Below are 23310 nucleotides of genomic sequence, written 5' to 3' on the forward strand. Positions count from 1 at the left end.
ATAATAATAATAATAATAATAATAATAATAATAATAATAATAATAATAATAATAATAATAATCCTTGTCTTTACTGTTTTATTGCACCTAAACTCCGTTGACTTCCTGGTTACGGATCACCTGCTGTAATTGGATCATGTGACCAACAGATGATCCGATTCGCTCCATAAACATCCATTGATCCCAGCACGAGTGATGACTTATTGATCGGCTCCATAAACAGATGAAATCACATCTGGCTCCGGGAAGTAGACGGGTCCTGGGTGGGTGTACGTATTTCCTGGGAGTCATTCCTTCACAAGGTCTTGTTGAAACAAACAAACAAACAAACAAACAAGCTGTTTTAACCCTTTAATGCCGAGCAGATGACGACCTATCAGAGGTGGCGTTTGGAGGGAATGTGGGGGGGGTTGCATTTTGAGGTGGGGGGGGTTGCGTTTAAATTGTGTTAGCGACTTCATTGTAAGACAATGGAGGACAAGATGTGGTGTGTAGTGTCACCCACGTGCTTCTGCAGCACTATTGTCTGATGGAGGTGTGTGTGTGTGTGTGTGTGTGTGTGTGTGTGTGTGTGTGTGTGTGTGTGTGTGTGTGTGTGTGTGTGTGTGTGTGTGTGTGTGTGAGCAGCACAGACGGCTCGTGGTAATTTGATGTGTGTCCCCGGGGATGTTTGATGGATTAATGCTAAGCAGCTCCTCGTCCAAAAGCACCACCTGATCTTTAGGGGGGGTTCGCACCCCCCTTTATAAAAAGGCTGCAGTAGTGCTGAGCTCAGCGACTCCAGCATCCCTCACTCTCTCTTTCTGTCCTCCTCTCCATCATCACGGCTCTCCTCTTCCTCTTCAAACCATCTCCACATTTGTTCTTCTTCTCCGTTCTTGTCGCCGTGGAAACCAGAGCATCATCCAGCTCAGGGTTTTTTTTGTTTCTTCTTCTATGAAGCTCCAGGATAAAAACTAAAGATGCCACGCTCCTTTTTGGTGAAGCAGCCAAAGGTCCACGACTCCTCGTCCTCCCCCGGCTACTACCATCAGCCCCAGCAGCGGTGGGACCCCCCCCACGCCGTCACGCATGCCATCACAGCCTCCGCCGCCAGCCTGGCGGTGCGTTTGAGTGCAAACGGTGAGTCGGGCTTCTGGTTTTCACAACTTTCTTTGGTGTGTTTCCGCAGCGGGGGGGCCTCGAGTTGTTGTTGTTGTTGTTGTTGTTGTTGTTGTTGTTGGGGAACCCCCCCCCCCAGACTCCCCCATCCAGCATCGTCTCCATCAGGACTTTTGTTTTGGATATTCAGGTCAATCTGCTTAATGCCCCCCGGCTTTAATACCCCAATGATGAGGCTCCAATGCCTTTGTTGGTCCCGATTCGACTTGGGGGGTGCGGGGGGGACGGATCGCCACATGGGACCGCTGCGTCCTCAGTCGTCCTTGAATCTCTCCTCTCCCTTCCTCCTTCCTGCGTTCATCTCTCCATCAGGATGTTAGATCGCCACGGGGAGTTGGGTTGCAGCAACGCAATCCATACGGTGATGGGATGTTGGGGGGGTGTTTTTAAGGTGGGGGGGTGGCTATCGACTGGAAAACACAAAGTGCTGCAGGTAATTCGATAAAGTGCAACATGAGAGGGACCGCGGAAGAGAGAGAGAGAGAGAGAGAGAGAGGGAGGCAGGATGAGAACAATATGGCGTGTGTGTGTGTGTGTGTGTGTGTGTGTGTGTGTGTGTGTGTGTGTGTGTGTGTGTGTGTGTGTGTGTGTGTGTGTGGCTTTAAGAAATGCTTTGAGTGGATTGGCCCCCCCATCCACCACCACCACCACCCACCGCCATCAGCAGCAGCATCACGGATCTTGTGTTCGACTTGAATCGTTTGTCTCCCAGATTTAGGATGCCAGCTGTCTGCTTCCCTTTGTGTGTGTGTGTGTGTGTGTGTGTGTGTGTGCACCAAGATCAGACAGCAGCCTCCCCCACCACACACACACACACACACACACACACACACTCCCTCTTTGCCAAATCGCACTCCCCCACCTGTCACTCAATCTCCCCTCTCGTCCTCTGAACGCTCTGAAAAGCGGCGCAGATGGGGAGTGATCTGATTAAAATGATTTAGTGATTGAAGGGATTTGCCCCCCCCCGCCCCCAAGCCCCGCCCCCTCCCACCCCCTCATCCTTTCCCTGATGCGGCGGCGGCGACAGGTGGATCGATCCGGAGCCAAACGTCGGTCCAGATTCTTCCTCTGGTTTTAACACTTGTTGGAGCCGTGATTGATCCGGACAAATGTGCACGCTCATCAATAATTCACAACTTCCTGTGGGGGGGTCGGGTATGGGTCCCATCAGAGAGCTGATTCTCCTTGACTCGGATCATGAAGGTGTTTCCAACTCTCTCTCTTTCCCGTCTTCAGGATACATCCACGACTACGTCATCCCCTCCGTTCAAAGCACAAAGGAGCCGGGTCATGACCGGACCAGGCTCTCCTCAGGGCCCCTGTACTCCCGCGGCGGCGGCGGCGGCGGCAGCGGCGGGGAAGAGTTCTCTGACCACGACATGGAGCACCCCGACAGCCCCGTCTCCAGCGCCACCACCGAATCGGACGGCGCCGAGTTGGAGTCCGTCAACGGCTTCCTCGTCTCGGACGGACGCTCCCGCCGGCGACCCAAGCAGAGATTCCCCCTCCGCGAGGGAGGCGACCAATCGGACGGCAAGGAGACAACTAAAGGGCGGCACGTTTGCGGCGAGTGCGGGAAGTCGTACGCGACGTCGTCCAATCTGAGCCGGCACAAGCAGACGCACCGGAGTCTGGACAGCCAGCAGGCCAGGAAGTGTCCCACCTGCCACAAGGCCTACGTGTCCATGCCGGCGCTAGCCATGCACATGCTAACCCACGACCTGAAGCACGAGTGCGCCGTGTGCGGGAAGGCCTTCAGCCGGCCCTGGCTCCTCCAGGGTCACATGAGGTCGCACACGGGCGAGAAGCCGTTCGCCTGCGCCCACTGCGGGAAGGCGTTCGCCGACCGCTCCAACCTGCGCGCCCACATGCAGACGCACTCCGCCTTCAAGCACCACGCCTGCAAACGCTGCCGCAAGAGCTTCGCGCTCAAGTCCTACCTGAACAAGCACTACGAGTCGGCCTGCTTCAAGGGAGACCCGGCGGAGGACGACGACGACTGATGACGCCGCCAAACCCCCGCCGGTTTTCTACTTCCAAACTTTTTTTTTTTTTAATTGTTGGTACAGTCGGAGGAACGGCGGTTTCCTCGCGTGCATGCATCGTAACCCCGCCTTTTTTGATGAGCAATAACCTTCAATTTATTCAGGAATCTTGTGTGGAATTCATAAAAAATTTCACCGATGATGTCAAATTAAAAAATATTTTATATTGGGTTTTTTTATATAAATTAAATTGCAATAATTTACAAGTCAGTGTTATTTTATATGCAAAGCTAGCTCTTGATTTACCTCAAATGTTTCTTGTATTTATTAATTTATTTATTCACTATTTATTTGCCAAAAATTTCAAAGATTATTTATTTATTGTTGATTGATTTATTGACATGGATTCATGATGAATTGGAATTTGTTGAAAACAAAAGCCAAACTGTTTTCTGACCAGCTATACGTCTCTGTCTGATCGATTTGGTGATGACAATAAAACTGATCATAACGATTGATCGTCATGTTTGACTGATGAAAGATGAAAACTTTATTTAAACTGACTGTTTTTTCACTGTTTTTTTTTCCGATCATGTGTTGGATTCATCAAACCCTGCACCCGGTGCAGTACCCCCTCCTGGCCAGCAGAGGGCGCACCCATATAAACCCCATCAGAACTCCCCAGTGCAGGAGCGGTCAGGGCCCAAAGTGGACAAACGCGTCCAAACACCAACATTTAAATCCCAGAATGCACAGCAGGGTGTTTCAGCAGCCACGCCCATTTTAGGAGGTCCCGGCCTATCACATCGCAGCGCCGTGGCCCGACCACAGGATGTGCTCCGGGTCAGGTGTCATGAGAACTGGGCTTCTGGTCCAGACCAGACGAGCGCTGAGCTCTCAATGGCCCCCTGACATTAACCCCCCCCCCCATGGGAAACTGAAGAATGTGTCTCAGTAGACCGCAGGCTGGACGTGGCTATTTTCAGCGTTCAAATCCAACCTAATTTCCGTTTTCATGCTTGTGTGTCGTCTTTTATGTCGGGAATTTAAACCAGAACTGAAAATTTGTTCGGCGTTTTTTTCTGATCGTTTAAGATCGGATGAAGTTTCTTTCAATCTTTGAGGAACTCAAAAAACAACTAAATTTATTTTACTTGTACTTACTACAATTATAAGCTCGTTAACCTAACTAAAACTAACTAAAACTAACGCTAATTCAGTCGTTTCCTGGTCGCTCGGGGACGGACGACGTTTCTTTGGATTCTGAGGGACTCAGAAAACGACTGAATTTTTATTTTAGTTCATTTAAACTCGGCCCAGATGACGACAAACGGTATCCAAGCATAAATATATAGTCATAAAAACTAGATCCGCTGCTCATTCGACTACTTTATGTCCTTCGCTTTGCTCTGAAACCCGTAGCCATGGTAACAAGCAACAACATTCAACTGCTCACAACTGCAATCACCAGACTTCCACCAGAGACAAAGGAGCATCGCGGGACGACCCGGCGGACCAATCAACACGGAGGATGTGACCGCCGCTTCCCCCCGGACCCCCGGGACCCAAACGGAAGAGTCTTTTTATAGCCTCCTCTATCGGACCTCGTCTGTTACGTCACGTCAGACACGGTTGGACGGATTCCTCCGATGTGATAAAGTTCATTGACCTGCGGAGGCCTTTGCTCGGGGTCCCAGGTGACTCTGGGGGGGAGGAAGCCGACAGACGTGGGCCGGTCTGTTGGACATCAGAAGCGGCGGTGGGCTTCTCCAGATGAATCATTGCGTGTGAGTCGACTTCCTGTACTGAGGGGTGACTTGACTTCTATCCGGGGGCCTTTGCAGGTCCCTTGGGGAATGTTCGCCCACCAGGATTAAGACACACCTGCTTCTTTTAGAAGTCTGTCCCGTAAAAACCTGGAGTTACCTTTAAAGACTCCAAAGAACAATTGACCTTTGGGTTTGGAGTTGGGGATCGATCTCTGACGGTTGGGTCGTCTCTGAAGAAAAGTCTACAACATCTCCAGACGATAAATCCCAAGGAGGCTCCTCAAAACGGACAAGACTAGTCGACCCATTTGTGCAATTTTTCCTGACAAGTCACCCCACCTGTCTCCGTTAGTCAGACTGTCAGGAGCAGTGAAAGATGATCTTTGGGAGGGAAAACGAGGGGAAAAAGCGGGGGAGAAAGTGGAGGAGGACGGTGGGATGGGAGGAGGATGGGCAAATGAGATCTTATCTGAGGTCGCTCGGAGGGTCGGATGAAAGGTAATACCACCGCTACCGTTCAGGGGCTACAGAAGCGTCGCTGCAGATGAGAAGCGATGACTAATTTACCACAGGAGATGTAGATGTCAGAGCGGGTGGAGGTTTCATCGTGTTCTGGGTTCACTGAGAGTCTAAAGGAATAACCCAACGGGCACTGAGGTTCTGTGGCAGCAAAACACAACAGTCACGATAGCTTCTGTTAGCACAAGGGATAGAAGTAAGGTTAGCGCTGGTTTCTGGTTGGTCAGTTGGTTGAAACTTGGCGAGAGGTTGGGGTTTGGTCTCAACCTCCAGATAAAATGATGGATTTTTTAACTACCTTTAACAGACCTTTACTTAAATAAAGTAGAACCTTGAAACCGGATCTCATTCTTTACCACCTGTTTGTGGATGGATACGACATCAGTGAGACCGGATCTCGTTCTCGTTGGTGGAGTAACGTATATATAATTAATTAGACACAGGTAAAGTCTGCATTTCTATTGGTTGATAAAAAACTGTTTTTTCATAATTCAGGGGTTTGTGGCTTTTTTACAAGGCTGGAACGGATTCAAATGATTTGAGTTATTATTATTATTCAGAAGAAAAGTTTGACTTACGAGGTCAGTCACAGAACAGATTAAACTCACATCTCCAGGTTCTGCTGTAGGTTCTGCTGTAGGTTCTCCTACCCGTCTGGTCCGTTCTCTGCCTACCCCAGCATGACTCTTTGGGGCCTCTCCAGCAGCTGCTGATGGAAGGAGGGACGTTTCTCTGCAGCTGTTTCCGATGAGTCAAATTATCAAACCACATTCTCTGCCAGCGGTCGACTAACGCGACTCATCGTCTCGCCGCCTCACGCTGTCGGACGGGCCGACGGCTCCAAGCGTCCAGCGGAGCGAGTTGGGTCTCCAGGTCCGCCTCTGCGTGTCTACAAACGTCTTTATTACTAATACGTCTGTATTAAAATGAAAAACCATCAATCACCTCGTCTTCTGTCTTCCACTTCCTGGTGGGCTCGGGTGTTTCCCCCTCCGTCCTTCCATGAGATCATCCCTTCATCCTCGTCTTCCTCACCTCGTCTCCGACACGTTTCCCACCCACCACACACTTCATTAGCGCTTTAACCACCTCAACAGACATTTAATGGCATTCCTTCAGGTTGATGCAGGGGCTGAGGGGTCGAATGGGGGGGTTAAAGTATTTACGGTTCCAAACTGTGGTGCTGCGGTGGGGGGGTCGTGTTGCTCGCTGGCTGCGCGTGGTAAAGCCCCCGGGAGTCCAGCTTTATGAGTGGAACCAGGTTCCGCACAGGTCGCCGTTGTTGGTGCAGCTGAGCTGGGGGGGGGGCAGGGGTTTGATGTGTTTGTAAAAACAGGCCCTTTGATGACCCCCCCCTTCCCTTTCCAGCCACCCCACCCCCTCCCTCTGGAAGCCATTTGCTTTAGAGAAAGTTCAGCCCGATCACCTCCAGCATCTGCTGGGTGTTTATTTACCCACAGCACTTAACCCATTAGACAAACTGGGACGCGGCGACTGTAGGACCGCCCACCTGCCCTCCCCCCCCCGGGGTCAGGGGGCGGAGCTTGTGTTTCATGATTTCGATGCATGAGTTGATGATGTGCATGAATGTCTAACCCCTCTGGAAAGACGTTTAATAATGACCTCCAACGACGTCACGCCATCGGCTGATGTTCTCTAGGTGGGGTGGGGGGGCAGGGTGTGGGACTGGGTGGGAGGTTTCGGGTTCGATTCCCTGTGGGGTGTTTGTGTGTTCTCCCTGTGTCTGAGTGGGTTCCTCCCACCTCCAAAAACCTGATTCTGAGGTGAACTGATGACTCCAAATCGCCGCAGAGTGGTTGTCAGGAGCTGGCGATGATTCCAGGGTGTACCCCGCCTCTTGGAAATAGCTCTGCATAAACCAAATGTCAAACTTCTTCAGAAAAGGTGAGAAATGCTGACTCGGAGATTTTGAAACAAAGTTGGAGAGCAGAGTGGAAGTTCCAAAGTCCTGACCTTCTGGAGATCCAGATGGAAACGAGACCACAGGTGGGAAAAGCCCTGGAGCGCCGTCAGAGCACGGAAGTCGTGAATGATGGTGAAGAATCTGTGTCAATTCAAAACTTTACTTCATAGCACAGAAAACTTTCTGCTAAATATTCTTAAAGTCTGTTTTTACTGACTGATCAGACCCTGGGTGACCAGAGATCCTGGTTCCTGCAGACCTGATCCCAACTCCAGCACAGCAACCTTCTCCCATTCCTCATGGCTCCCTGCATTTGTGGAATATTCCAGAGATATTCCATAGATTCCAGCCGAGAACGATCCTGGTTCTTCTTCTGGAACCAGGTCTTGGTTGGATTCGTCTGGTTGGGATCTTCGTCCTTTTGGAACACCTGAGCTTCATCTTCCTCACAGATGGAGACGTCTTGGCCTCAGAGCTTCTGGTTTGTAGATGTTTGGTTTCTTCCTGAACTGGTGACTCCAGATGTAGTGAATATTTTATATACATTTAGTTTAAACTGATAGTAAACACACAGATAATAATCTGTTGACGCCATAATCAGCTGACGCATGCAACACATTTTGGAGTCCGTGAGGCCTGGTCGCGCCCCACCCCTCCCCACAGCTGAGGGCTACTGTAGCCGTTATAAGAGCCCTCCCAGTATGAAGATATCACACCGACTGGATCATCCTGCTGGGAAGCGCCCAAACAAACTGGGATCAGTTCGCGCCACCCGGAGCTGCGGAGACTTTTACGCACGGCGCGTCCGCGCATGCAGCTGTTTTCCACGGAACAACGCGGGGTTGCTTCTCCCTCCGTGACCCACGGGTGATGGCTTTCGCGATGCTGAGGCCGGTGTCCGCGCATCCCTTCACCTACGACCTGACGCTGGTGTCCGACGACGAGGAGGGGAACCGCAGCGAGAGCGACGGCAGCACCGACCAGGGCTACGGCTGCTGCGGGGCTCCGGGGGAGGGCTACCGGCTGGAGTCCGGAGGGGGGGTGCGTCAGAGGAACGCCGCCAACGCCAGGGAGAGATACCGGACCCAGAACGTCAACACGGCCTTCACGGCGCTGCGGACGCTCATCCCCACCGAGCCGGTGGACAGGAAACTGTCCAAGATAGAGACGCTGCGCCTGGCGTCCAGCTACATCTCACACCTGGCCAACGTGCTGGTGGTCGGGGACGGGAGGGAGGACGGACAGCCGTGTCTGACCGCCGTGTACAAGGACGTGAAGAGGAGCGGGGAAGGGAAACAGCCCCGGGCGATCTGCACATTCTGCCTCAGCAACCAGCGGAAAGGGGTAAAAACAGAGCGAACCTCCGCGTAAAAGCAGATAGAGGCAGATTTAAACTGCCTTTAAAGCTTCTTTCCTTCTAGCAAAGCGGAATAATCGACGTCAATAATTTAAATATAGTTTTAATTCCACAAACTCCTCTCTTTCGCTGTGCGTAAAGTTGTTTTCCAGAGCTTCTGTCACTCCTGCGCAACCGTTCCAAAAGGAGAATCAAACAGGTTGCAAAAGTTGAGCTGGATTAAATGAAAAGTACCTGAATTTGTCTTAAAAGTAAAACATAAATGCATGAAAATAAATTCGGTAAAGCCAGAAGCCAATCAAACAGTTCTGAAGGAGTGTTGTGGACGCAGGAGTCGGTTACTGTTAATGTAGTTTAAATGTGAGGCTGTTTATTGGTGAGTTTTATTCCATATTAGGACGAGAAAAATGCATTTTATTCTATAAATAAGAAACATTTTGAATCCTGTTTTCATGGTGTGTGTTTACTGGACTGCTTTACTGGATTCTTCCCAGTAAACGTGGAGTTAGAATTCGTTCTAAAACATCTCGTCTGGATCTCTGCACTGGGATTCAGTTTATTTATAGAGGCCGTATCTTTCAGACATCCTTTTAAGGAAACCTTGTTTTTATCCATCCTGAACCGACTTGCTGTTGCTCTGAACTCTAAATATTTTTACACTTATTATGGTTTTGTTCCTGCTCACAGGTTAAAGACAGACGAGACTGTGTGAAGATGCATGGAAGCAGCGTGAGACTGAGTCGCCGGTGAGATTGGACCTCCGCTCAGCGTTCCTGGAAGCATCCCAGGCTTTTTGGACTCTGGTGGTTTGGCTCATTGGTCGCTCGGTATGAGATTAGAACTCAACACCTTTCCATTCAGGTCCTTTACCCTAAACCTCACAGGGGGGAGTCTTGTGAAAGTGTTCACGTTGGAATGGAACGCTGCTATCTGGTCAGGGAGGTTCACTCCATCTGAAAAACAGTCTGATCGTTCAGGAACAGATTATTTCTCCACCCGAGTGGAGAGGAAATCTTACTTTAGCAGCAACGACAAACTTTGAGAGAGGTTTTCATTTCTGTTTGCAAGAAGAAAAAACATGTTTACAGCAGTTGGAAGTCTGCAGACCAGAATGTCCACTGACTGCCTTGGATTACCAGGTTTACAGTCATTTTTATGCATTTAATGAGATTTAAATTGAAATAAAAGGTCATGTTTGTCAGTTAAATTCAAATTAAAAGCGAAGGCTGTAAGTTCCTGTCTTTGTGAACAGATTAGATGTAAATCCATGAAGGTGCAGATTGAGGCGCGTCAGAGACGCGTCATCTCCTGACAGAACGGGTGAAAACCTGATGGGACAAACGGCCACAAACGTTCACGTCGCGTCGCACAAACGAACCGAGCAGCTTCAGGATTGACCTGTGAGAGGATGTAAAGGGGCCCTAAGCTGTTTGGTTTTCATTATATGTTGTAATCTACTCTGAAATTAAATTTATTTTTACATAGACATGGCTGTTGTGTATTTCTTCTCTGCATTTAATGTAAATACGTATTAAAATAGGGGTTTTGATAACATACAGCAAATATAGTTCATGATTCTGAATGACCTGTTCCTGTTGCTGTCTGTAGATTTACACAAAGTTAGACTATTTTAAATTTTTAGGTTTTTTTTTAGGTAAAACTTCATAATTCAGGTTTAAAAAATTAGAAATAGTCTGAAATGATCTCTAGAATGTGAAGAAATAACATTTTAATGCAGATATCTGTGCATCAGACAGCAAACGTCCTTCAGTGTGTCCAACATCCCTCTAGAGCTGATAGGCTAACGGTCTATCTCTAGAGCCGGAGTCCCGTTTGGACCTGGTACCGGCTGGAATTTCGTAATTTCTCTCTGGATTTATAAAGTAAAAGGTAAAAGTGGACTTTTTAGGGGCGTGAACTGAGCCTTTAACGCTAAAAGATCAGTGGGTGAAGCTGCAAATGAAGTAGTTTCTGCAACTGCATCCCCTTCCTGATGACATTCTGGGTTGGGGACCTCATCGGGGGTTCAGGAGGAATCGGGGCCGCTGGACCCCAAAGAACAAACCACTTAACATTACTGGGATGTTCTGCCTGCAACCAATCAGAGGAGGAAACCTACGGGGGGGTTTCCAGAGAGAATTTACCTTCTCATTCTCAATAATGCCAGAGGAAGTAATCAATCTCTTCTACGGAGATGGTCCCGTTCCGACCAGCGACCCGTCGGGGTGGTGGACGCAACATGCCCGTTAGGAAGGCATGAATCAGAGAGAACTCTGGGAAAGGTAGAGGCCAAACAGGAAGGACACAAATGAGTGTTGTTGGATCCATTGTGATGACTGATGATTACTCATGGGGACCATCAGGGAATGCAGCGCATTACTGGAGCCGAGCCAGTAAGAGGAGGAAGCCCAGTTTAAAGTTTGACGTTAGCGCTTCTCAAAAATCAGCGTTATGAGGTCTTGCTTTAGTGTTCTGGTGCTCAACCGACTAAACAGTCTTGTTTCCCTCCGTGAAGCGTTCCCTCCTCATTAATGACACTGTAGTTTTGGACGTTTGGGACCGGTATCCATGAAAATACAGAAATCAGAGGGCTGATCTTTGCCACGACGGCTCTGGTAGTAAATCTCTCGGGGTGAGCTCCACATGTGGTGTTGATCAGTCACAGCTAATATCACCTAGCACCCTGTGTCCAGACAAACACAGCTGCTGATGAATTAATGCTGTAGATCACAGTAAGAAGGCAGCGTCGTTACGGACGAGAAACGAGAAGAGGAACAGATAGAAACCCGTGTTTTTATCGCCAGAAGCACCGAAAGCAGCGGATTATTCGTCCTGAAATCAACTGATGAATGTAAAAGCTGCGGCATTTCTTGAAAAGCGAGTTTAAGGAATAAGTTGACACTTTAATTAACTCACTTACTTGTTGTCTTACAGTTGTACCAGAAGATTGGTGCCATTCTCACATCCTGATCCGATGCTAAAGCCAAGACGTGATTAGCTTGGTTTAGCACAAAGACTGGAAACGGGAAACGTCTTTTAATGGACTGCTTCTGTCGTCCTGCCACCCAACTCCACCTCTGATTGGCTTACCTGATGTTGTTGCCTGGAACCACACCCACTTTTGTGAATTTGATGAACTTTATGGATTTGGGGTTATAGTTACGGCTAAGAGACTCGACACCGCCAGAACTGAAGAAGCCTCTTTGATGAGAGGTGAAAAGTCTTCAAGAAACTTTCTGAAAGTCCAGTGTATTGATTTAAACAGCTTTGGATAACTTCCAATCAGTCACTCTACCACCTTTATCGCGGTACTTATCCAGTTTAACTGCCGCGTAATTGTTGTTCCATCTCCCAGCCTGTAGGGGGCGATAGCAACAGCACAAAATTGACATCTATGTAAATGCGGAAAGTTGGTAGGGTGGTAGAACGAGATGGCGGTGTGACGTTTTGTTGTGTACTATATGGGTGAGCAAAAAGCAAGAGATTCTAATTTTGAGCTAAAAGCGGTTAGCAGCTAACTCAAGACAAGCCCCTCCCCCAACCCTGCAAAAGTTTTTACAGGAAATGTGTTGTTGCATTAAAAAAAATATGCTAAATGTTTGTAAGTACATGTTGAAAGAATTTGTGCACATGTGAACGTAGCATCTAATCCTTCATTTATGAATTCCTGAATTAGCAGTGGAGTTTTCCCATCATGCACTGATCGGAAACATTTCACTCCACTGCGACTCGAGCGAATCCTTTAAATCACAGCTGAATGATATCTGGAGGTTCACCCCTCTGGAAGAAAGTTATAACACTGTCAGCCCTCCGGGGGCGGCACAAATATCTGAGCGCTTGCATAAAGCGTCGGAACGGTCCGGTTTCCCTCCACCTGTCGGGGCCGAGGCCTAATTAGAAGCTGCTGCGTGAGCTTATCCTGCAGCTCCACGGCCCCCCGGAGGAACGCCGCTCAACGGCTCCCAGAGGCCACCTCAGGCAGGAAGATGTCATAGAGGAACAGGAAGGAAAAGGCCTGAGCGCTCGACCCCGTCGGGGCCGTCCCTGTGGGGCCCAGAGGTCTGGGTGGGTGCCAGGTCTGACATCGATCCGGGCCCAGATGGCCCAACGCGCTCGGATGATGCTGAGTTTGAGTCCTGCATGAAACGCACAATCATTCTTGTCAAAAAATAGTACGAGTGACTATAGACGAAATGGTCGACTTTTTTTGGATCTAAGACGTGACAACTGGTTGAATCGCTGCACAAACAGCCAAACGTACATGTAGAAACAATGCCCCAAAGAAAGCTACGGTAGCTAAAAATTGAGATAATATAGAGGGTGGAAAATCGAAAGTCAAAGGCATGAAGCAAAAGCCTGCGAGCGGTCTGGTTTCTTATTAACGTTAGTGATATTCCCTCCACAGGACAGTCTAAAGTTCCATCCGAATGTAAATTAATGTGTCAAAGTCCTGAGTGGAGCGTTCCCGGTCTGCAGCCCCATCTGGTACGCATTAGCGGAGGATACCAAGGGGCAAATAGGGAGGACTGAGATCGCAGTACAGTTCCCCTCCACCACATTCAGACCTAAACAGACCCTTATGGTGCCGTAGCTCAAGCGTTTGACAGGGGCGAACACCTCCCACCCTCCACCCCGCTGCCTCTTGTTCAACCCCGTCGGACGAGGCAATCACCGGCGGACATGCGCTGCGGGCCCTTTTATGGGACGGCGATTCCGACTTTTTTTTTTGTTTTTTTTTTTGTTTTCCATTGATGGGTGGAGTGGGAGAGTTGGGAGCAACCCAATCTTCAGCAGCCAAACAGGCATTAAGTGGGTCAGCCACAGCCTGAGTGTGGAACGGAACGCGGATACGACTGCATATCTGTTCAGGTTGTCGATGGTCTGTTTTGTAAAGATTGTGTGACGGAAAAAAATTCCTGGAAAACTTTTCGGGAAAACTTTAAGATGAAAATTTTTAGACTATCTAGGGTTGGACACTGTTAAAAACAGGAGACATACAGTACATCTAAGTATGATACTTAGCAAAGATGCAAATAATACCCCCTCTAATGTCCAGTTCGGTCCAGCCAACGTTTGATTGGGCATCAGTTCTGATTGACATTGGGCGACGGAAATTTTTTTTACAGAAAACGTTTTGGGAAAACTTTAAGATGAGAATTTTAAGAGTAGCTATGGAAAACGTTTAAACTATGAGACATACCTGTGTCTCATAGGTTTGCTGGACCCAGTATTTATCGAGTCCAGCCAACGTTTGATTGTGCATCGGTTCTGCGTGGCTGATGTTGTTGTGACACACTTAGGACTGTTGTTTCCCAGCATGCATTGGGAGGAAGTGGCGGAATGGCCCGAGGCATTCAAGACAATATCATTCCACCTGGGCAGGGCTCTGATTGCTCTGGTCTTGGCTCGCGCTCCTACGCTCTGGCGTAGGGCGGCGGTCCATAATGCCGAGGTGAAAGGTGAATAATGTGAGCCCTCGTTTCTCCTTTTGTCAAAATAATACCACAACACGTTGACGCGGAGCGCTCTGACGGAGGAAGGAGGCAGACTTCCTCGGCTGTCACCTCAAAAAGCCTCGGCGGCGGCGCTTTTCTTCACCCTGAAACGCGATGTTGAAACGCGAGCCGGACATTTATCAACCTGAACGGCTTTTTCAAACAATAACGCCGATTCTTCAGTGCATGGGGGAGAATATATCACTTTTTTTCCAAAGCTATCATTTAGCTTCTCTGTGACCTTCCCCTCAACCCAGAAGTTTGCAGCAGAGTAATCGCAGGTAGGCCGAGTTTGACGGCGATATTTAGGAGGTAACTGTCCCCTGGAGCCAGAAAACAAAAGCAACATTTATTAAATGGTGACACTGCATGGGAAAAACTTTGCTAAATACAAGGAAGCTTGCCGATCTACGTTATTCTAAGACTTGAGGAATGGTCTCGGGGATAATAAATGCAATTGTTCAGCGCTTGGAGCCTCTTGTAACTGGGAGATGGATGGGAGGCATCATGTGATATATGCCTGAAAACTTTGAACTACTTTCAACACCCACAGCAATTGTTTAGAGGATATCCTCAATCAAGGCACCAAAGAGCACAATGAATGGTCTGGCTGACAGAAAGCTGCTGCCCTCCACAACCTCCTCGACCCGCCGCTGTGTGGCCGAGAGGAATGAGCGCCGCTCCGGCTCCAAGTTCCACACCGCCGTGACAGATGAATTTAATTTGATCATGATTTATGGTCGATGCAGTAAACCTGAGATGAAACCCGGCCATGTTTTTTTATTTCCAAGCATGACGCAAGGATGAAAATATGTCACCTCTTTATCTCTGCCTGTTTTGAATTTTTTTAACAAAATTCTTGGATTATGATGCAAATATCAAAGCAGAAAGAATCAGATATTAAGATAAAATAATATAAGAAAAATAACATAATCCTTTATTGTCCCACAGTGGGAAATTTTTAGTCAAACCCATATGGAAAAAAAAGTATATTAAGTGCTATTAATTAATGTATCCTGGCATAGATCAAGGTAAAACATTACCATGACAACATCATGATAGTGTTTTATTAACCTTCACACACAAATAAAGTTGGGGCCTCAACAATGAAAGTAGTGCTTTCATTGATGTGGGGCTTCAATTCAGCAAATTATGTTTTTACATAAATGAAATACAGCTATCATGATTCAGGAAATTATTTAAAGAGGTTTAGAAACTGTATGAATTAGCCAATATCTTTCCTATATTGGAATATTCTACGTGTGTCATATTTTTGTGTAGCGTTCTAATTACTCCGTGCAGCAGGGAGGAGCTGTTTGTGTTGTTGGAGTGTTTTGGCGCCCCCTCTCGGACATGTTAAAAAATCCAGATCGATTTGACAAAACACTTTACCTTCCTTTACCTCTACTAGAGATTAATTGTGAAATAAATGAACTTCATTTCATAAAATATCAAATAAAAAAAATGTTTATTTATAAAATTTTATATAATAAAAAAACACTATGGTTTTAATTAAATACTTTTATGATGTTAATTTAAATGGGTTTTTTTGCCTGGGTGGGTCAAGAATATTACTAGTTTAATAAAAATACGCATAAAAATGTTTATTCCTCATAAAAATATTTAAAATAAAGATAGTGAGTCAGGTTTATCTGTTTTTAAATAAAAGAGGCATTGACTGAATTTATCTGTTATTGAGGATGTTAATTTAAAGCTTCGCGTTAATTGACTGGTTTGTCCCTCCGCGGCTCCCGTCGCAGTGCTGGGAGACGTAGGCGGCGGCGGTCGGCCATATTGTCTCTGAGACAGCAGAAATCACACACTGGCGCGGCCACACCGGCGACGGAGGGAGGAGAGGACACTCCGGTTGACGAAACTCGGCGCACTGGGAAGCTGTTCGGTCACCGAATCGATCGGGGGGTAAATATCTGCTCCGGTTTCTCTCCCGCTAAGTCACGCTCTCCCTGTTCCGGAAGTAGCAGGTGATAATGGTTACCATGCTAATGTTAGCAAGCTAGCACCTCGGGGCCCGCCTAGCGCCGATAAGTTAGCAGCAGCTTTAGCTCCTCCGGAAAGTCATTCCGTTCGGATGATCTAGTTAGCTGACCAGCTAACAGCTGCGTTAGTTTTGAATAAATAAATATTCTATGAATAATTTAAATCAAAAGTCTTCCTTTTAGTTAAGGTTTAATCTTTTGTTCTTAAGCGAATGCTAATGTAAATGTTGCGAATGTCGCAGGATTCCTCTAGAACCGCATCGCTGATTTATATTGATAGTAACATTTAAATACGCATTTTGCGTGCCTTTTTATAAACAGGTTGGTTCCTTTTTACACAAAAATAATATTTTAAATAATTATTGATAACATATCCATTAAATGTAGTCGCGCTTTAGAGAGCTAGCTAGTGTGCTGACTGAAAGCGACGATCGCTTCCTTTGATGCTGTCTTTGTGGATTATAAACATTTAATTATTAATTATAATGTCTTTTATTAAAAGCACATTCTCTTGTATTTTGTTAAAGTCAGAAGGCTTTGCGTTACGATAATCGATAGTATCGTTAGTGCGATGTTAGTTAAACGAGATGTGGGAGTTAGCTTGTTAGCTAGCACTGGATAGCTTTACATGATGGAGGTAATTTCTGTCTTTCTGTTAATCCTCTGGTCAGTAATAACTAATAGATTAGTTAGCAATCCAAGTAGCGCCAGCAGACTAACGGCTAACGCTGCAGCCGGAACGAGCCGCGGACAGCAGACATGCGCAGTTCACGTCACATGTCGAAGTATTGGTCAATAAAGGTGTCACCTGGTTGTTCCTGTTCCTGTGTGACGTCACGGATTATTGTAATGTTTGACAGGTCTGTCTTAGAGAGCACAAAGTCACAGGAAGTAGCCTTTAGGCGTTCTGACTCGTTAATGTCATCGAAGTATTAATGGTGAACTGAATTATTGACTTAACTGAATTAAGTTAAATAATTAAAAAAATTAATTTTCCAGTTCGTACGTGTCTGTAGACGTGTTCTCCATCCTGTGCCTGTAACGTTCAAGGCTGGTAAAGTCGGTTTTACTAATTTTTGAGCCAAACGAGTTGGATATTCGGCATTAAATTAGCATCCTGACATGAGAAACTGGTTTAAAAAATTATTTGTGATGGGAAGTGCAGCAGCTGAGCCTCACCTGGGATTGGACGACCAATCTGTTTTTAAACTGAGTGGTTACACTCATGATTTGTTTCAAAAAAAGAAAAAAGGTATTTCCGCACTATAAGGCGCACCTTCAACGAATGGTTTATTTCCGCCTTATAGTGTGGGAAATACTGTAGTAAAACTGACTCATTTGTAATTTCCTTCTTTTTCCAACATCTTTTTTAGCAATCCCACCGTGCCCCAGCGGCCCCTCCCCCATCCTCAGGTAAAATCCCCCCCCAAACCCTCCTGCCCTGTTGCAATTAGCCCCCCCGTCCCCTACCTTCCCTCTTCTTCCTCCCTCCCTCCCACCCGCCCACCTCCCCCTTCACTCCGGTTGCCCCCCCCGCTGTGGTAAGGTGCTCCCACCCACTCCACCAAGCTGTCGGACATGTCAGGACCCGTGCCGAGCCGGGCTCGAGTGTACACCGAGGTCAACACTCATCGGCCCAGGGAGTACTGGGACTACGAGTCCCACGTGGTCGAGTGGGGGTGAGTCGTTTTGATCCTCACCCGGCGTCGGCGTCGTGCTGCTCTGGAACCCAGCTGACGTTTGACTCCCGTTCTTCTGCCTGCGCAGAAATCAGGATGACTTCCAGTTGGTGCGGAAACTCGGCCGCGGAAAATACAGCGAGGTGTTCGAGGCGATCAACATCACCAACAACGAGAAGGTGGTGGTGAAGATCCTCAAGGTGAGTCCGAGCAGACGAGCGGAGTCAGAGCCAGTGACTCTGATCCCGTCTGCCCGACGCTGACTCATCATCTACCCTTCAGCCTGTGAAGAAAAAGAAGATCAAGCGTGAGATCAAGATTTTGGAGAACCTCCGCGGAGGTCCTAACATCATATCACTCATCGACATCGTGAAGGACCCCGTGGTAAGACCCCGGAACGCCTGATTGATCGGCCACGAGTCAGAGGCTTGCTTTGTGTCTCACAACCTGTTTCTCTGGAATCTGGTTACCGTGGCGATAGCGTGATGAACCCACCAGCTGCACGAGCTTCTCGATTTCACTGGGGTTAGGGAAGTACGTGTCAGTAAGTACGTAGTCAGCTGTGGCTTCGCCGTAGGTCGTAGGTCAACGTCTGTGTTCACGTCGTTCCTCTGAGGAGATCAGAACTCTGGTTCAGGACGGACAAAACAAAACAGTTTGGATCGAACCAGTTAAAACTAGAATGTAGAACTAGAGGAGAACCTCGAGATAAGAGTTAAATCTGTTCCGTGACTGAGTTACCAAGTCAAACAACATGATAATGATATTATCCCTGTTATTACGTAATATGATAATGATATTAATAATCAGTAATTATCCCCCCGGAGGGGAAATTCATATTCAGCTCATTTAAATCTGTTCCAGTCTCATAAAAACAGCCCCAAACCCTCTACCTTATTTAAAGAAATCCTTTTTATCAACCAATAGACACACAGACGTTACCTGTGTTTAATTATTTATATTTGTGTTACATAACGATAATGAAAAGAAATACAAAAGTCATGAGAACACACGAGCTACGTCTACACTCCACCATCAAGAAAGAGATCCGGTCTCACTGGTGTTGTACTCATCCTCTGACTAGCGGTGTTGTCCTGAAGCACGACTCGTATCTCAAATAACTTGTATGACGATCAGCTCGTATCTCAAGGTTCTACAGACATTAAAGCCCCTGAACGGCTGTTTTCCTCTCATCAGTACTGAGTGCTGTTGACCAGCAGCAGCTGTTAAATGTTTGTAGAATCAGCCCTAGTTTTTCTGGGTGTTGCTACGCGGTCAGTCGGTGCTGTGGATGTAGCGCCGCGGCTCACGTCAGGATTAGCTGGAGTGTAGCTTCTGTAAACAGATTAAAACTTGTTTAACGCTCAACCTTCGTTTCCAGTCCCGGACGCCGGCCCTGGTCTTTGAACACGTGAACAACACGGACTTCAAGGTGAGAACCGAACCCCCTCCTGTCTGTAAATGTGTTGAACCCTCCTTTCTTGGCATACTCGTTGTTTTCCCGTACACGTGTGTGTATGTGATGGAGGAACATGACGTCCAGCGCTATGTCTTCGGTACCAGACGGTCACCCGTCGTCTGGTTCTATCCTCAATCGCTGGAACATTCCCACCGGTCGCCGCTTTAATCTGAGCTAACCGCTTTCGTTTCGGTCCGCAGCAACTTTATCAGACGCTGACTGATTACGACATCCGGTTCTACATGTACGAGATCCTCAAGGTGAGTCCTCCAGGGTGCGACTTCCTGTCACATCAGGAACGGTGGCCTCTCAACGTCCTGACGGGGTGGGGGGCGTTGGAGTTTGCCCCTGACTTCCTGGCCTTTTCTTTTACACGCGTGTCTGCAGGCGCTGGATTACTGCCACAGCATGGGGATCATGCACAGAGACGTGAAGCCGCATAACGTGATGATCGACCACGAACACCGTAAGGTGAGTCGCAGACAGTCTGAGCTCTATGACAGACGTTTATCAGCGTTTTCTTTCTCTAAGGATTAACATAAAAACATTTTACAATTGCATTTATTTCATAAAATTTATTATGATTTGAAAAACATTTGGAGGGCCGGATTACTGATCTTCATGGGCCGCACTCGGCCCCAGGGCCGTCGTTGGCCCGTCCTTCCGCTAATTGCTTCCTTTCTCTTTAGCTCCGCCTCATCGACTGGGGTCTGGCTGAGTTCTACCACCCGGGGCAGGAGTACAACGTCCGGGTGGCGTCTCGCTACTTCAAGGGCCCCGAGCTCCTGGTGGATTATCAGGTACGAGGTCGAATCTGTGTGTGTGTGTGTGTGTGTTGTCTTTAATGAAACACCAGCTCTTCTTCGGGCCCCACCCTCTCCGTTGTTCGGCTGCATTCCTTCCAAACAAAGACGTGTGAAACATTCTTGTAAAAGTGAACAGACGAGACGTCTGGCCTCAGTGAATGTTGGCTGTGTTCGATCGTTGAGCCCTCCTTTCTTGGTGTGTTCGTCATTTTCTCGTGTGTGTGTGTGTGTATCCTGGATCGACAGCGATGGTCCTCCCACACTGATGGTTGTGCAGTCATGAGGTTTGATGGGTAACGCTCGCGTTTCTCCACCTCTGCTCCTCGTTAACCAGCTTTTTGATTTATGACCTCATGATTACATCTATTAGCTGAATTTATGATTATAAGACTGTTAAACTGTCAGAACGTCCGCTTTATGGGCTCCTGGTGATGAAGAACCTCCTCCATCCATCTTCACCGCTGACAAGGTCACATGATGCAGGAAGAGCTCCGTGTCTGTCGTCAGCTGCATATTCAGATTGTGTCACAGAATTATAAGCATATAGTATTCAGGTGTGTGTGTGTGTGTTTCAGATGTACGACTACAGTCTGGATATGTGGAGTCTGGGCTGCATGTTGGCGAGCATGATCTTCAGGAAAGAGCCCTTCTTCCACGGTCACGACAACTACGACCAGGTAAACCAAAGGATTTCTCCCATCAGCCCCTGGGACTATTTTATTTACACAGTTAAACCTCAGAGGTCGACTGACGGCGTAGAAAAGGAACCGCCCACTCTCTAGTGGCGGGAAAAACTCTTCGATGGTGCGGAAGCGCTGAAGGTTCTGCTCGTTTCTCCCTCAGCTGGTGAGAATAGCGAAGGTTCTGGGCACCGAGGATCTCTACGACTACATCGACAAGTACAACATCGAGCTGGAGCCGCGCTTCAACGACATCCTGGGAAGGTGACTTCCTGTCGTCACACTGTGGTGATGATGGTGGTGGTGTCTGGTCTGATGGAATCCTCCCCCTCAGGCATTCCCGTAAGCGGTGGGAGCGTTTCGTCCACAGCGAGAACCAACACCTGGTCAGCCCCGAGGCGCTGGACTTCCTGGACAAGCTGCTGCGCTACGACCACCAGGCGCGGCTGACGGCAAGAGAAGCCATGGATCACCCGTACTTCTGTAAGACGTGCTGAAGCAGCAGAGTGGTTTCCGTGGAAACGACGCCTCCGCTCACGTGTTCTTGTGCTTCCAGTCCCGATAGTGAAGGATCAGTCCCGTGTGGCCGGATCAGTCAGCCTGCCCAGCGGGAACACGGCTGTTAGCACAGCTAGCATGATCACCGGTAAGGCTCCGCCCCCACACCACCCCGGTCCAGGTCGGGTTTGTTTACCTGAAATCTATTGATTGGTTCCCAAAAATCCTCAAATTTGCTTCATGTTTTATTTCTGTCGAGAATTAACCCCTGAAATTAATTTTATACTTCTAAATCATAAATTTGACATTTTTTTTCCTGAAAAAATTACACAAATTAAAGCTCATATATACAAATTTATTTTTATTTTTTTCCAAAAAAATTTGGGATAAATTCCCCAAAGTAAATTAATTTTTTTTAAAAAAGGAAAATTCCAAAAGACTTTATTTTTGAAAAATGAAACTTTTTCTGGCAGTTACTTCCTGGTTTAGACTTAAAAAAGTTAAATTCACACCTGCATCTCGCTGGCTCCACCTCTGACTCGTCTCTGCCCCGCCCTCTTCCAGGTATCTCCGCCTTGCCAGCCTCCACTGCCCTGGGACCGCTCACCGGCTCGCCAGTCCTGTCCGCCGCCACCAACGCCCTGAGCTCCCCGGTACCTGCCGCAGCCGGTGCTCCGCAGTGATGCCCCCCAGCGTGATGGCGCCTCACGTGGACGTGTCCCCACCCCCACCCCCCCCGTCTCTCCTGGAATGATGGCATTAGCCTGAAATGATTGTTCCGTGTACCTGAAACATACGTGTTCCTTTCTTTTCCCCCCGCGAGCTGTGTGTGAATACGTTCTGAGGGGGCGTCGACCAGCAGGACCAATCAGGAGCGCGTCCTGTGACAGTTTATTGCAGAATCATGGAAAACCTGACGACGACGTTTAACCCCGCCTCCCCAGGACGGCGTTCTGTGTTCGGTGCTGATCTTCGCTCCGGGCGTTCGCAAACGCAATCACTTCAACTCCCGTCTCCCACCAGACCGCCAGCTTCCTGTCCGACCCGCCAACGATTCCCACGTCCGTTTTTACTCCCGATCTGTCGAGAAGCCGCTTCGGGTTCGTTCAGGGTCTCAAAGACGGTTCCTCACACGCGCTGCTCTCCAGGAAGCCTCCACATATTTCCAAGCGGCTTTTCTTGAATCGCTTTCAAGACGTAACCAAAGTTTACTCCGCAGGTTGGAAGAAGAGTCTGACCACACCCACTTTCGTTCAGCCGGCCATCCTCGCGGCGGCGTGATCTGCGAATCATCCGCCGGCGCCTTTGGAGGGAATCGTGGCGACACGTCGAATAGCACTTGAAAGTTTTTTATTTTTGTTCCTCCCCAGTGTTTTAGTGCCAGATTTTTGAGAGTAACTTTTAGACCCTGCTGTACATAGCAAAGTTTTTTTTTGTTTTTTCAAAACCCAAAAATGCAAATAAATCTGTGTATACATCCACCTGAAAGCGGAACCGTTTGAGTCCCTACATCACTGTATATATTTTTATGTCCTCATGTAGACGACTAGTATTTGAAGATATTTGTGTAAATAAACACGTGTTTTATTTATCGGCTACATCCGACTCCTTTGTCGCGTTGAGGCGGACGGATTCACTTCCTAGAAGACGTGAATCGGTATCTTCTCCAACTAAAACTTAAATTGGGAAAGGTTTTCAGAGAAGCTAAAAAGACCGTTAGTTATAGATGTGGAAAGATAAGATTACAGTATTTTCCACACTGAACGCACCCTCAAGAGAACTTTATTGATCCCTCAAGGAGATTCAGTCAGGGAGATTAACTTGTGTTGCACTACACAAAAAGTAGCGCCAACGCCAAATAGAGTAATAACCCATCAAGAGTATACAAATACAGGCATAAATAAACAGGCCTAGTTAGCCATGGGTAAATGTAGCGTCTAGTGTTTGTATTTTGCCTATTTTAAAACTTTTTTCTGTA

The 23310-nt window shown here is 47.7% G+C and overlaps 3 protein-coding genes and 1 non-coding gene across 5 annotated transcripts; all 4 read left to right on the forward strand.

Annotated features, from left to right (window-relative positions):
* The first annotated feature begins 603 nt into the window (after positions 1-603).
* Positions 604-3167, forward strand: LOC137595800 (transcriptional repressor scratch 1-like). Its single transcript, XM_068316112.1, has 2 exons — positions 604-1122; positions 2401-3167. The coding sequence occupies exons 1-2, from the start codon at positions 963-965 to the stop codon at positions 3165-3167; spliced, it is 927 nt and encodes a 308-aa protein (XP_068172213.1). The 5' UTR covers positions 604-962.
* A 4875-nt stretch (positions 3168-8042) lies between these two features.
* Positions 8043-12248, forward strand: LOC137595427 (transcription factor 15-like). 2 transcript variants are annotated; one of them, XR_011035434.1, is made up of 3 exons: positions 8043-8705; positions 9406-9545; positions 11653-12248. XR_011035434.1 is itself a non-coding variant. In XM_068315530.1 (2 exons), exons 1-2 carry the CDS (start codon positions 8232-8234, stop codon positions 9466-9468), a joined length of 537 nt encoding a protein of 178 aa, XP_068171631.1. In that variant the 5' UTR covers positions 8044-8231; the 3' UTR covers positions 9469-10204. The 2 variants fall into 2 exon arrangements, 1 of the variants encoding a protein (XP_068171631.1); XM_068315530.1 differs by lacking the exon at positions 11653-12248 and having other exon boundaries at positions 8044-8705; positions 9406-10204.
* A 3751-nt stretch (positions 12249-15999) lies between these two features.
* Positions 16000-22930, forward strand: LOC137595462 (casein kinase II subunit alpha). The gene is made up of 13 exons (XM_068315594.1): positions 16000-16133; positions 17584-17889; positions 17978-18089; positions 18172-18273; positions 19271-19321; positions 19549-19608; positions 19736-19819; positions 20038-20148; positions 20730-20831; positions 20998-21098; positions 21169-21317; positions 21391-21480; positions 21897-22930. The coding sequence occupies exons 2-13, from the start codon at positions 17789-17791 to the stop codon at positions 22013-22015; spliced, it is 1182 nt and encodes a 393-aa protein (XP_068171695.1). The 5' UTR covers positions 16000-16133; positions 17584-17788; the 3' UTR covers positions 22016-22930.
* Positions 19362-19497, forward strand: LOC137596041 (small nucleolar RNA SNORA57). Its single transcript, XR_011035505.1, has one exon. It is a non-coding gene; the product is annotated as a small nucleolar RNA SNORA57 (small nucleolar RNA).
* Positions 22931-23310: the final 380 nt, after the last annotated feature.

This window comes from Antennarius striatus, chromosome 5 (genome assembly GCF_040054535.1).
Source record: "Antennarius striatus isolate MH-2024 chromosome 5, ASM4005453v1, whole genome shotgun sequence".
Lineage (NCBI taxonomy): Eukaryota > Metazoa > Chordata > Actinopteri > Lophiiformes > Antennariidae > Antennarius > Antennarius striatus.